Below are 15559 nucleotides of genomic sequence, written 5' to 3'. Positions count from 1 at the left end.
GACAAGACATTCAACTATTCAACTTGTATTTATCTTTTCAATATCTATTATACTTTTTCTTCAGTTCCAGTTTAAGTTTCATGATGTTTTTTCAGCCGTTTCAGAGTTTATAATGGGTGTGTATGGGACGGAATGTTGGGGCTAGAGTGAGACAGCTCAACTGCTAGAGTGAGAGGAGCAAAAAAATTCATCTTAAAATATTTTTTAAAACTGCTGCTGTGTCCACGGTGTTTGGTCTACAGGTATGATTTTACCCTCAAAACGTAGCCATCGCTGTCCTCTTTCATCCAATGTGTTTACTATTGTCCTAGGTGTTATGGTTCTTTCATAAATGTCACCAAAGCACAGCCTCCTCCCTCCAACTCCTCCATAGACTCTAATGTTAAAATGGCTCAGAAGGTTCGTTTGAAAACCAGAAGTACAGCCTGTCTTTACACTGTCACCACGTCCATATAATAAACTCCACAAGCATGAAAACTGAGAATTAGGTAGACTGGACATTGCTGTCGCTCACGGTGAAAGAATTTTGTCAATAGGACCTGTACTTTTCATTTGGGAGCGATTTGTTTCGACCTGACTTTTCTGTTCATTTTAAGCAGCAAAAGTGAGGTGCATGTCTGTGCGCGTGTGTATGGAGCCAGTGGGTGCAGTCACTATAGCAACCAGGCTCACACCTGCCTGCCTGCCTAACGAGCTCTCTCTCACTCTGCCAAGATTCATCTTAAACACTTCTCTTTCAACTGCTGCTGTGTCCACAGTGTTTGCTCTACAGCCATCATTTTACCCTCAAAACGAAGCCATCGTTGTTCTCTTTCCAACAGCATGTCTTTCAAAGCTCAGAGATGTAAACCTTTAAAAGTGTGTGGATCCAAGTGGAGGGATTACACTTTAGTCATTCAGTGATTCAAAGAATATGAACTTTTAATATTCATTCAGATGTTTTCTGACTCTAAATTTTCTGTTCTCATTTCTTAGGTTTTCCAAATTTTAATTTAAAAACTTTTCAGCTATTTTCCAACTTCTTTTGTGTGAACATCAGCTTTCAAAAGTTCTGCACTTTTGTTTTCAGGTTAAAAACTCTGTATTTTCCAGCTCATTCAACATTTTTATTTTTAACTTAAAATTCAGCAATTAATTGATTTCAGTGCATACATTCAGATTCAAGCATTCACACTGCAGTTTCTTCAGAAAATGCACTTTCTAGTTATTATTATTATCTATACCACATTCCGTACGTTTTTTGGCATCCAACTCCTTCAAAACCGTTCAACTTAGAAAAACCATTCAAACACCGTTAGATTCCTATTCTTTTGGACATTAATGCTTCTATTTTTCTCATTTCTAACATTTATATTTTTAATTTTATTTAACTTTTTTCATCAAAAATTTCCCATGTATTTCAATGGGGAGACCCTTCAAATCCTCATTCAACTTACTCATTTTCAAACTGTATCTACTTCAACATACGTTGACATAGAGCCACCATTCAAACTTTAAAACGAAGACAAGACATTCAACTATTCAACTTGTATTTATCTTTTCAATATCTGTTATACTTTTCTTCAGTTCCAGTTTAAGTTTCATGATGTTTTTCAGCCGTTTCAGCGTTTATAATGGGTGTGTATGGGACGGAATGTTGGGGCTAGAGTGAGACAGCTCAACTGCTAGAGTGAGAGGAGCGAAAAAATTAATCTTAAAATCTTTTTTAAAACTGCTGCTGTGTCCGCAGCGTTTCGTCTACAGGTATGATTTTACCCTCAAAACGTAGCCATCGCTGTCCTCTTTCATCCAATGTGTTTACTATTGTGCTAGGTGTTATGGTTCTTTCATAAATGTCACCAAAGCACAGCCTCCTCCCTCCAGCTCCTCCATAGACTCCAATGTTAAAATGGCTCAGAAAGTTCGTTTGAAAATCAGAAGAGCAGGCTGTCTTTACACTGTCACCACGTCCATATAATAAACTCCACAGGCATGAAAACTGAGAATTAGGTAGACTAGACATTGCTGCCGCTCACGGTGAAAGAATTTTGTCAATACGACTTATACTTTTCATTTGGGAGCGATTTGTTTCGGCCTGACTTTTCTGTTCATTTTAAGCAGCAAAAGTGAGGTGCATGTCTGCGTGTGTATGGGGCCATTGGGTGCAGTCACTATAGCAACCAGGCTCACACCTGCCTGCCTAACGAGCTCTGTCCCTCACTCTGCCAAGATTCATCTTAAACACTTCTCTTTCAACTGCTGCTGTGTCCACAGTGTTTGCCCTACAGCCATCATTTTACCCTCAAAACGTCGCCATCGTTCTTCTCTTTCCAACAGCATGTCTTTCAAAGCTCAGAAATACAAACTTTTTAAACTGTGTGGATCCAAGTGGAGGGATCACATTTCAGTCATTCAGTGATTCAAAGAATATGAACTTTTAATATTCATTCAGATGTTTTCTGACTCTAAATAGTCTTTTCTCATTTTTTAGGTTTTTCTAATTTACATTTAAAACATTTTCAGCTGTTTTCTAACTTCTTCTCTGTGGATGTCAGCTTTTAGCAGTTCAGCTTTTTTGTTTTCAGGTGCAAATTTCTGTATTTTTCATTTCATTCAACATTTTTAACTTAAAATTCAGCAATTAATTCATTTCAGCGCATATATTCAGATTCAAGCATTCACACTGCAGTTTCTTCAGAAAATGCACTTTCTAGTTATTATATCATATTCCGTACGTTTTTTGGCATCTATCTCCTTCAAAACCGTTCAACTTAGAAAAACCATTCAAACACCATTAGATTCCTCTTCTTTTGGACATGACTGCTTCTACTTTTCTCATTTTTAACATTTATATTTTTAATTTTATTCAACTTTTTTCAACAAAAATTTCCCATGTATTTCAATGGAGAGACCCTTCAAATCCTCATTCAACTTACTCATTTTTAAACTGTATCTACTTCCACATACGTTGACATAGAGCCACCATTCAAACTTTAAAACGAAGACAAGACATTCAACTATTCAACTTGTATTTATCTTTTCAATATCTATTATACTTTTTCTTCAGTTCCAGTTTAAGTTTCATGATGTTTTTTCACCCGTTTCAGAGTTTATAATGGGTGTGTATGGGACGGAATGTTGGGGCTAGAGTGAGTCAGCTCAAATGCTAGAGTGGAAGCAGGTTGAAAATTAATCTTAAAATCTTTTTTGAAAACTGCTGCTGTGTCCACGGTGTTTGCTCTACAGGTATGATTTTACCCTCAAAACGTAGCCATCGCTGTCCTCTTTCATCCAATGTGTTTACTATTGTACTAGGTGTTATGGTTCTTTCATAAATGTCACCAAAGCACAGCCTCCTCCCTCCAACTCCTCCATAGACTCCAATGTTAAAATGGCTCAGAAGGTTCGTTTGAAAATCAGAAGAGCATGGTGTTTTTACACTGTCACCACGTCCATATAATAAACTCCACAGGCATGAAAACTGAGAATTAGGTAGACTGGACATTGCTGCCGCTCACGGTGAAAGAATTTCGTCAATAGGACCTGTACTTTTCATTTGGGAGCGATTTGTTTCGGCCTGACTTTTCTGTTCATTTTAAGCAGCTAAAGTGAGGTGCATGTCTGTGCGTGTGTATGGAGCCATTGGGTGCAGTCACTATAGCAACCAGGCTCACACCTGCCTGCCTAACGAGCTCTCTCTCTCTCACTGTGCCAAGATTCATCTTAAACACTTCTCTTTCAACTGCTGCTGTGTCCACAGTGTTTGCTCTACAGCCATCATTTTACCCTCAAAACGAAGCCATCGTTGTTCTCTTTCCTACAGCGTGTCTTTCAAAGCTCATAGATACAAATGTTTTAAACTGTGTGCATGCAAGTGGAGGGATCACATTTTAGTCATTCAGTGATTCAAAGAATATGAACTTTTAATATTCATTCAGATGTTTTTTGGCTCTAAATTTTCTTTTCTCGTTTCTTAGGGTTTTTTTTATTTGAATTTAAAAACTTTTCAGCTATTTCCCAACTTCTTCTGTGTGAACATCAGCTTTCAAAAGTTCTGCACTTTTGTTTTCAGGTTAAAATCTCTATATTTTCCAGCTCATTCAACATTTTTAGCTTAATATTCAGCAATTAATTAATTTCAGTGCATACATTCAGATTCAAGCATTCACACTGCAGTTTCTTCAGAAAATGCACTTTCTAGTCTTTATTATTATATATTCCGTACGTTTTTTGGCATCTAACTCCTTCAAAACCGTTCAACTTAGAAAAACCATTCAAACACCGTTAGATTCCTCTTCTTTTGGACATGACTGCTTCTACTTTTCTCATTTTTAACATTTATATTTTTAAAATTATTCAACTTTTTCCAACAAAAACTTCTCATGTATTTCAATGGGGAGACCCTTCAAATTCTCCTTCAACTCACTCCTCTTTAAACTGTATCTACTTCCACATACATTGACATAGAGCCACCATTCAAACTTTAAAACGAAGACAAGACATTCAACTATTCAACTTGTATTTATCTTTTCAATATCTATTATACTTTTTCTTCAGTTCCAGTTTAAGTTTCATGATGTTTTTTCACCCGTTTCAGAGTTTATAATGGGTGTGTATGGGACGGAATGTTGGGGCTAGAGTGAGACAGCTCAACTGCTAGAGTGAGAGGAGCAAAAAAATTAATCTTAAAATCTTTTTTAAAACTGCTGCTGTGTCCGCAGCGTTTGCTCTACAACCATCATTTTACCCTCAAATCATAGCTATTGTTGTTCTCTATCCAACACCGTGTCTTTAAAAGCTCAGAGATTTAAATCTTTAAAACTGTGTGGATCCAAGTGGCGGGATCACATTTTAGTCATTCAGTGATTCAAAGAATATGAACTTTTAATATTCATTCAGATGTTTTCTGACTCTAAATTTTCTTTTCTCATTACTTAGGTTTTCTAATTTACAATTAAAACATTTTCAGCTATTTTCCAACTTCTTCTCTGTGGTTGTCAGCTTTTAAAAGTTCTGCACTTTTGTTTTCAGGTGAAAATTTCTGTATTTTTCATCTCATTCAACATTTTTAACTTAAATTCAGCAATTAATTCATTTCAGTGCATACATTCAGATTCAAGCATTCACACTGCAGTTTCTTCAGAAAATGCACTTTCTAGTCTTTATTATTTTTCATACAACTTATATCATCTTCCGTACGTTTTTCGCCGTCTATCTCCTTCAAAACCGTTCAACTTAGAAAAACCATTCAAACACCATTTCGATTCCTCTTCTTTTGGACATGACTGCTTCTACTTTTCTCATTTTTAACATTTATATTTTTAAAATTTTTCAACTTTATTTAAAAAAAAATTATAATGTATTTCAATGGAGAGACCCTTCAAATTCTCATTCAACTTACTCCTCTTTAAACTGTATCTACTTCCACATACATTGACATAGAGGCACCATTCAAACATTAAAACGAAGACAAGACATTCAACTATTCAACTTGTATTTATAGAAGCCAAGGTTATAACGATTAAAGATCTTGAGGAATTGGACATTTATACGAGATAACATTATCAAGATTGGCAAACGGTTGCGACCAATCATGGCTATGAGCCTAAAAACAATTAGTTCATCCTTTACAAGAACAGATGCTACTTCGGGTGGAAAAGGACAAAAGGAAATTGTAAATTGGACATGGAAGAAAAAAAAAAAAAAAAAAAAAAGATCAACGGACTTTAAAATATGTCGATAAATGAATGTGTGATTGCTAAGGATCCCTTTCTTTTTTTGAGGTTAATAGATAGTTTTAGAATAATTATGCATAATGCTCGATGATTCAGATCATAAATCATATGATTTTGAAGCAGGTATTGACCCTGAAAGGAATGTGCTTAATACAATTAATGTCACATGTGAATATTATACAGAGGAGCAATTCAGGGATACGGTTGAAATAGTTAATACATTTTCATTAATTCATATTAATTGCAGAAGTCTTTATAGAAGTTTTGCTTCGATTAAAGATTTTCTGTATAGTTTGAGAGGCAAGTTCCAAATAATTGCTCTGTCTGAAACATGGTTAGATGAGAAAAGGGGTTGTCATTTTTGTATCGAAGGGTACGATTTATACTTTGTAAATAGAATTAAGAAAAAGGCAGGAGGGGTGGCACTTTTTGTTAATTGTGATTTGAAATGTAAAAAAGTTGAATGTATGTCTGTGGCTATAGACGATTTAATGGAGTCTGTAACAGTGGAATTGGATATAGAAAGAAGAAGTAATATAATTGTAACGTGTATATATAGGAAACCGGGGTCAGAGATTGAGTTATTTACAGAGGCAGTAGAAGACTTATTGAGTAAGGCTAAGGGAAATAAGACTTTATGTTTGTGTGGTGATTACAATATTGATCTTTGTAAAGAGGCAAATGATAAGGCTGCGTCAGATTTTTTTGAATTATTATTTGGTAAAGGATTTTATCCCTTAATTATAAAGCCGAGTAGAATAACGGATAAATCGGAAACACTAATTGATCATATTTTCATTAATAGCTTGGAGAGTAATATTATCAGTGGCCTCATCATAAATGATATAAGCGATCATCTACCAGTCTTTTTTACTTTTGATTTAAATATGAAAAGAAAGGAAGAAGTTGGGTTCGTGAGTCATAGAAGGTTAAGAAATAACGAGGCAATTAACAAGTTTAGACAAGATCTCATGGAAGTGGACTGGAAGGAAGTTTATGTTAATGAGGTCAACGTTGCATATGGAGCTTTTTTAAATACTTACTTGGCCTTGTATGATAAACATTGTCCATTGGTATCATTTAAGTATAAGAAAAAGAATAAGAATATGAAACCTTGGATAACTAAGGGTCTTGCAAATGCGTGTAAAAAGAAAAATAATTTATATAGGGATTATATAACACAGAGAACTAAGAATGCAGAAATGAAATATAAAGTTTATAAAAACAAGTTGGTAGTAATATTGAGGAAAGCCAAGAAAGACTACTATAATAAACTTTTTCAGGAAAACAAGAATAATATTAAGGGCATTTGGAATATTTTTAAGGAGGTACTGGGTAACAAGAACACACCCTTAGATCGGCCTAATTATTTTATTAAGAATAATCAAGTTGTCGAAGATAAGACTGAAGTAGTAAACGAATTCAATTCCTTTTTTGTAAATGTTGGACCCACTTTAGCAAATTTAATTAGAAAAAATGACGATCCAGAATATGAGGAAGCCTGGAAAGGAGAAAATAGAGTGGTTAATTCTATATTCTTGGCTGATACTACCATAAAAGAAATAGTAGCAATTGTAGAAAATTGTAAAAATAAAAAATCTACTGACTGTGATGGTATAGACATGGTCATAATTAAAAAGACTTTAGACTGTATAAGTATTCCTCTTTGCTATATTTTTAATCTTTCGTTACAATCAGGAGTATTTCCTGATCGAATGAAAGTGGCAAAAGTGATACCCTTATATAAATCTGGAGATAAGCATAGTTTTAATAATTATAGGCCAGTGTCTCTTTTGTCACAGTTTTCAAAAGTGCTTGAAAAACTTTTTGCGCAAAGACTTGATAGTTTTATTGAAAAATATCAACTAATAAATGAAAATCAATTTGGATTTCGTAAAAATAGATCAACGGCATTAGCATTGTTGACTTTTATTGACGATATTTCATCTGCAACCAATAATAATAAATATACAGTTGGGGTATTTGTTGATTTAAAAAAAGCTTTTGATACGTTACAACATTCTATTTTGATTTCTAAATTGTATAATTATGGTGTGAGAGGAGTGGCATTGAATTGGTTAAGGAGTTATTTAGAAAATAGGTCGCAATATGTGCATTATCTCGGTAACACTTCTGAAAGATTGAAGATTGTATGTGGCGTTCCTCAAGGTTCTATTTTGGGACCTAAACGTTTTAATTTATATATTAATGATATTTGTGACGTATCAAAAAGGTTAAATTCTATTTTATTTGCAGATGACACAAATTTTTATTGCTCTGGAGAGAATTTGAAAGATTTGGTTGAAATTATGACTTCTGAGATGTTAAGATTGAAAATATGGTTTGATGTAAATAAATTATCTTTGAATCTGACAAAAACGAAATTCATGATATTTGGCAATCGTGTAAAGGAGGATGAAGTCATTATGTCCATTGATGGAGAATTGATTGAAAGAGTTACTGAATTTCGTTTTTTGGGTGTAATAGTAGATGAAAATTTGACGTGGAAATCACATATTGAGTATATTAGAAAGAAGATGGTTAAAAATATTTATATTTTGGGAAATGTAAGAGATTTATTAGACTATAAAACAATGCGCATTTTATATTTTTCATTGTTTTTCTCATATTTTAGTTATTGTATTGAAGTCTGGGGAAATACATATGAGAATACTATAAAACCTCTAAACTTATTACAGAAGAAAGTGATACGAATGATTCATAATGTGAAATATAGAGAACATACAAATAAATTATTTATAAAATCGAAATTATTAAAATTAGGAGATTTAGTGAAATTACGGACACTATTAATTATGTTTAAGGCTAAAAATAATATTTTGCCCTTTAAGTTACAAAGAGTATTTTTATTGTGTTCGGGGGGAGAAGACAGCCGAAGGAAATTTTATTTTAAGCATCAGTTAGCTAGGACTACACAAAGGTTAATGAGTCCAACGGTTAGGGGTATACGACTGTGGAACTCTCTTCATTATAATTTAAAGAATTGTATAAATTTATATTGTTTTAAAAAGTGTTATATGCTTAAAACGATAACTCAATATGAAGAATGTGAATGAAATTGGAGTTCATTGATGAAGGATCCATTAAAATTTTTTGTTTTATTTATTTTAATTTTATTTTTCTCCTTGTTACCATGTGGAGTGGTATATTCTGATTGTAAATTTGTATATTTTGATGGTAAATTTGTTGTTTGGTTTGTGGTAGGACCGGAGATAAATGTTAATGTTAGTTTGTTCTCTGATTTTTGGTGCCCACTTGTAATATAAGTTGGATTGTAGATAGGGGGCAGGGTTTAATAAGAATATTTTTCTTCTTCCTGCTCCTTTTCACACATGGTTGTAGTGTTTTATTGATAGAAAGTGTGGTTGGTTTGTTTGAACTATTGTACCAGGTGTGAAATAAATAAATAAAATGAAATGAAATGAAATGAAATCTTTTCAATATCTATTATACTTTTTCTTCAGTTCCAGTTTAAGTTTCATGATGTTTTTTCATCCGTTTCAGAGTTTATAATGGGTGTGTATGGGACGGAATGTTGGGGCTAGAGTGAGACAGCTCAAATGCTAGAGTGGAAGCAGGTTGAAAATTAATCTTAAAATCTTTTTTGAAAACTGCTGCTGTGTGCACAGCGTTTGCTCTACAGGTATGATGTTACCCTCAAAACGTAGCCATCGCAGTCCTCTTTCATCCAATGTGGTTATTATTGTAATAGGTGTTATGGTTCTTTCATAAATGTCACCAATGCACAGCCTCCTCCCTCCAACTCTTCCATAGACTCTAATGTTAAAATGGCTCAGAAGGTTCGTTTGAAAATCAGAAGAGCATGGTGGCTTTCCACTGTCACCACGTCCATATAATAAACTCCACAGGCATGAAAACTGAGAATTTGGTAGACTGGACATTGCTGCCGCTCACGGTGAAAGAATTTTGTCAATTCGACGTGTACTTTTCATTTGGGAACGATTTGTTTGGGGCTGACGTTTCTGTTCATTTTAAGCAGCAAAACTGAGGTGCATGTCTGTGTGCGTGTGTATGGAGCCATTGGGTGCAGTCACTATAGCAACCAGGCTCACACCTGCCTGCCTAACGAGCTCTGTCTCTCACTGTGCCAAGATTCATCTTAAACACTTCTCTTTCAACTGCTGCTGTGTCCACAGTGTTTGCTCTACAGCCATCATTTTACCCTCAAAACGTAGCCATCGTTCTTCTCTTTCCAACACAGTGTCTTTCAAAGCTCAGACATTTAAACTTTTAAACTCTGTGGATCCAAGTGGAGGGATCACATTTTAGTCATTCAGTGATCCAAAGAATATGAACTTTTAATATTTATTCAGATGTTTTCTGACTCTAAATTTTCTTTTCTCATTACTTAGGTTTTTCTAATTTACATTTAAAACATGTTCAGCTATTTTCCAACTTCTTCTTTGTGCACTTCAGCTTTTAGCAGTTTAGCACTTTTGTTTTCAGGTTAAAAATTCAGGGTTTTTTTTTTATCTCATTCAACATTTTTAACTTAAATTCAGCAATTAGTTCATTTCTGTGCATACATTCAAATTCAAGCATTCACACTGCAGTTTCTTCAGAAAATGCACTTTCTAGTTTTACGTTTACAATCTTTTTCCCTGGGGACCCTGTGACACCCCATTGAAGAGCCGTAGGCTGTGGATCTCTTAAGATCTCACTGTTGGGTTTGTAAGGCCATGTTACTCCTAAATTTCTATCTTGTTCAAAGAGAAGATATAAAACAAAGTTCTAAGCTAATCGACCTTAGTGTTCTCCTTTTTTAAAAAGAATCGATAAAGAATCTGTTACGGTTCTGGGTCCGTTGGACCCAGTATTTTGAGTTTATTATATTTTGGTTTACTTTTGCATTATGGATTGTTCTTTGTTTCTCTGGCACTTTGTGTTTCAGTTATCTTGGTGTTTTTGGATTGTTTTCTCATTTTGTGGTGATGGTGATGGTGATGATGATTATTGTTATTGGAGTTCCATGTTTCTGTTTATTGGTATTTAGGATTTGTGTTCTCATGTTTTGTGTGGGGTTAGTTCCATGTGTCATTTTCTGTCTGTCTCTGTGTCAGGTCTGCGTCTTGGTGTAGTGTTCTCGTTTCCTGTTTTATTGTGAAGGTCCACGTCTCATGTGAGTGTGTTCAGTTTTACCCCTGTCTCGTCTTGTTGATTATTCCCAGCTGTGTTCCCCACCTGTGTGTAATCTCCCTGTGTTTCTCTGAGTGTATTTAAGTTGTGTCTTCTGTGTTTGTAGTTGCTGGTCCGTCTGTGTATCCACCCTGCTTCATTCGTGTGTTCTCCCTGCCGTCACCATCATGTACCGTTGTCTGCCCTGCTTCATGTTTGAGTTCTGGTTCGTATTCAGTAGTTTAGTTGTTTCCAGTATAGTTTAGTGTGATCTCTGTTTGCTGTTTTTTCACTTGTGCTTCATGCTCAATAAACCACCTTCACACTTCCACGACTGCCTGCGATTGGATCCTTCCTTACCTTTTCCACACGGCTCTTCTCACTCGCCGTGACAGAATCGAATCGTTAAACAGAATTGAAAATGGAATCGGAATCGTGAAAATCTTATCAATACCCATCCCTAGATGCAGCCCAGGTGAGGGATAACCAAAGAGCTCAAGACTGTGAGGAGCTGGCAGCAATGCACTCAGTGAAAGGACTGCAGGGAGGAACGTGATCATGCAGGTGTGTTTGTACAGTCGGCCATGCTGATGACTGGTGCTGTTTTTATTTTTGTCCACACGTCAGGAGACATGCTCAAGAGACATTAACTCTCTTTGGAGAAAAACGTTCTCAGTGATGAAACAGTGACGATCACCCGTCTGCTATCCTTCACATTTCCACCTCAGACATTGTCAAGTCATTAAACTACAAGCAAAACGTGGATAAAGTTAAAAGTCTTTAACATTTAGTAGAAAAATGCACATATTGTTGTCGTTTTTGGAGATATTGATTAAATAGTGAGGAAATGTTGGTCTCTTTACCTACCTCATATTTCTGTTACCTCACTGTAAAATCTACCCTATCAGCAGAAAGACATCAAAATAATACCGAGTTCAGCTGAGACCATCTGCAACAGACCCAGTTTCTCACGTTAGCCAAGCCTGGTGTACGGTGAGGGCACGTCAACCTCGTGTGAACGCTGGTTTGGATTACAACACATTTGGGTGTCTCTGTCTTTGTGTGTCAAACATGCCCATGTGTCAGCGAGGACTCACTGTGATGCCAAGAGCTTTCAGGATGTTCAGTTTGCACATGGGACAGGTGCAGTGCTCCTTCAGCCAGGGGTCCACACATGCTTTATGAAAGACGTGTCTGCAAAGACACAGGCGTGTTATCAAAAAACATCACGCTACATGTTATCAGCACAACATTAGACATAGCAGACAGAACGAGGAAGAGTTCATAAAACACTTTTAATTACAGAGCCAGACTGGTCTGAGGCTGGAGAGCCTGCAGCAACAAGGTCAGACTCACTTGCAGGGCAGGATTCGAACCACATCGTTTAGCTGGTACACTTCAATGCACACCGCACAGTGGTTTGACTCTGTGTCCTACACACACACACACACACACACACACAGGAAACAGGTCAGAGCTTTGCTGTGATGTCGTCTCTGCTGGTTTTGATAGTGGCTCACAGTTAGAAGTCTTTCTGATTTATGTTTCTCCTCTGAACAACATCATTGCTGTTTGATCTGAACGTCAGCAACACGTTAACCAAACGGCTGTGAGGAAACCAGATGTTCACATGCTGCATTCAAAGAACGAGGATGTGAAGGATCCGGACGCTGAGCTCATCGTGTATGAACGAGTGAGGTGGAAACTTCATCTGAGCAAAAACCTTTTTCAGACAGTTCTGCTCCAGCAGCTCTCTCTCCACATGTTACAGCTCTGCAGATGCCGTCACTCGCTGCCTGAAAGCTCACGTAAATTTAACCTTCTGGGTTTCGGAGCCTCATTCACGGGTCCTACATTGCATGTGAAGGAGAAACAGACAGCACATGAGCTCACCTTGTCTCCTTTTTTCACCGTCCTCGTCTTCAGCTTTCCGATGGCTTTCTTCGCTGCATCTCCAAGACGATGCTGACAGAGTGAGAGGGCAGAGTGTTAGAGTCACAAACATTTCCAGTTTCCGGTTTTGATTCTTTGTAAAATGTGTTCCGATTCGAGTCACACGACTAAACAAACTGATCTTCATCTTTACCAAGTCAGTCAGTGAACCTCTGAGCTAATGTGTTCTTCTGAAGCTACCTGGACTCAGTGCCTGCTCTTCTACAGAAAGGGTGAGGCACACCATGAAGGAAACTGCTGGTTTCCGAACAAACACGGCTCGGGTTTGAAAACACCAACACAGCAGGCAGAGCCATGTTTGGAGGTGGAAAACGAATCAAACTATATGAACAAAAGTCCCAGGAGAACATCGGGGGAGCAGAACATGAGAAGAGGGGCGGTCGGCTGGTACAGAAATACAGTAAAGGAAGAAAGTTAACCCCTCAGAGGGCTGATTGATTGGTCCTCGCAGGAAATACTGATGAGGTGAAGGAAGGATCTCAAAGTGACAACAGGAAGTGTCTGAAGGACGTTTCAATAGCTGGACTGAGTGAGATCAGGGCGATCGATCGCTGAAGAGCCCGACAGACTGTTTATCAGACCGTGTTTCTCTCTCTGCTCAGGAGCAGAAATCCTGGAAGCTCAGAGTCTTCACAGGAGGAGGAGGACAACACTCACATCAGCGGATATCACAGACTCGGGTACCTGAATGCAGCATCAGCCCGTGGCTAACGTGTTACCTGGCTGCGGTCGCGAGTGCTCGTGTAGCGGATCTTCTGGATGAAGTGAAAGATGAGCCAAGCTGACGAGATGATCATGAGGATGATGAAGGAGATGGAGACGAAGACCAGCGAGCCTCGGTTGATGTTCTTGGTGGGCCCGCGCTGACCGACGACCATGGAGACCAGAACCGTCATGTTCCGCTCAAGGTGGGCCAGGATCTCTTTACCGTACGCCTCTGTGATCATCACCGCCACGATGTCACCCGTGCCTGCAAACAGAATCAGAAACAGGGTGGCAGCAGGGATGAGGACGTCCATGTTAACAGTCATACAGTAAAGTGTACTGGGTGTACTGGCTGTAATGGGTCAACCACATGTTACAGGTTTAAAAGTGTTTACAAAAACAAAAGCATGTGTATCATGAGCGCTTAACCACAGCAGTTACTCTGGTGACGGTCTCTGCTCAGGCGCTTCACATCATTTAAACGTGGCGTTGCAGTTCTTCTGTTAAAAACTGCTCGATGTTCGTTAAACCCAGACTCCAGGTCAGATTATCGAATCAGCCCAACATAACACTGTGAACCCTGATCTCAGACCAGCTGAAATCTGAGCTCATACAGAGCTCATACAAAAGAGCAGGATGTTCAGAAGGCAGCACGCGTCACGCCAATCAGCTCGGTGCACACGTGAACAGCACGGTTGGCTCTTATTTATTTTTAAACCACCCAACAATCGAGATAAACAATCTGTTCTTAACATGGAGTACTTCCTGTTTGTGTTTTCTGAAACTCTAATTGGACGTTAGCTTTGTAATTTGTTTCTTTGTCTATTGATCTCTTTGTGCTGATGTTGTTCCCCATCATCACCCGCTCTGTCCCACACACAGAGTGTGAGGTCACAGTGACCTCAGCCTCGAATGACACGTTGATCTATATTTAGACTGAACATCGACTCCCCCCCCCCACAGTCGTCACTTACCTGAACATCTCTGAGGGACGATGCTGCAGCACAAACCAGCGTCAGACTTTAATGAACAGAAACACTCTGATGTGAGTCCATCCTGTGATCAATAAATCAATACGCTAGGATCAGTGACCCCAGCACGCCATCACATCGTGGTGCACGAGCTTCAGCTATGAACTCAAACAGCAGAAATTTTGTTTCACCGATATCGCTGTAGGCGCCCTGACACTTGGACACCAGAGTCCTTGTTGCTGCCATGGAGTCTTTTTTACACGCAGATGTGGCCGCGCACTGATGAGGGTGCAGAGGGCTACGCTAACACCAACCAGCTGCAGAAAAGTGAAGCCAACACTGCAGCACCAAAGCCTGCAGTTCCTCTAACGTCCACCAGAGGGCCCACCAATGAGTCGTTAAAACTTTGCCGCTCTTTTGGTCTCTGTAGCCAAAAGTACTGCGATTCTGTACTGAAGTACAAGTACTGGTGTTACAAAATACTCTGATAAAAGTTGAAGTCAAAGTGAAAGTGTACGAGCTCCGTACTCAAATACTTTTACTTTGCCTGCACGCCTGGCTCAGGGGTAACAGTGGGATCAGCTGCAGTGGCTCAGCGTGGGGAAAAAAATCACAGCTCACAATAATCATGTCCAGGCTGTGACCAGCTGACCTGCTGGTGCTGCTCTTTGTGGATGTACACAACTGAACAGGATGTAACCCAATGCTCCCAGTCCCCACACCAACAGTACACAGTTTATACAAAGTTAACATGAAGGTGGGATTTAATGAATGAATCTAAGCATCGTCAGCCTAGTTTCATCTCTGCTAAAACTCATGTAAGCTAACTCTGATCACCACAGCCACTGTGCGCCGTCCAACACGGAGCTTTACTGTAAATTCACCAACTAAGCCGTTTATCATTCACCAAACTGCAGAGTTTCATGCAGCCTCTGACTCACACGTCAGCTCAGTTTGTTTTGCAGGACATAAGACAGAAATAAACATCCCATCACACAGAGCTGTAAGTGAGCATCCTTCCCTTTAACTCTAAGCTCTCTTCTTCCTCTTCTGTCTTTC

At 38.1% G+C, this 15559-nt stretch overlaps 1 protein-coding gene across 1 annotated transcript in view; it reads right to left on the bottom strand.

Moving 5' to 3' along the window:
• Positions 1 to 15559, bottom strand: part of rnf130 (ring finger protein 130) — a 33760-nt gene that overhangs the window by 12753 nt on the left and 5448 nt on the right. Inside the window, exons 4-7 of the mRNA XM_003458659.5 lie at positions 13544 to 13794; positions 12765 to 12836; positions 12228 to 12304; positions 11969 to 12065 (exon numbers count right to left, since the gene is read on the bottom strand). Coding sequence (XP_003458707.2) covers positions 11969 to 12065; positions 12228 to 12304; positions 12765 to 12836; positions 13544 to 13794 — 497 coding nt within the window. The remainder of the gene's footprint in view (positions 1 to 11968; positions 12066 to 12227; positions 12305 to 12764; positions 12837 to 13543; positions 13795 to 15559) is intronic.

The sequence above is a fragment of the Oreochromis niloticus genome, linkage group LG2 (genome assembly GCF_001858045.2).
Source record: "Oreochromis niloticus isolate F11D_XX linkage group LG2, O_niloticus_UMD_NMBU, whole genome shotgun sequence".
Classification (NCBI taxonomy): Eukaryota; Metazoa; Chordata; class Actinopteri; order Cichliformes; family Cichlidae; genus Oreochromis; species Oreochromis niloticus.
Note: the sequence above shows the minus strand (reverse complement) of the source record. Positions and strands in the feature narration are given on the sequence as shown.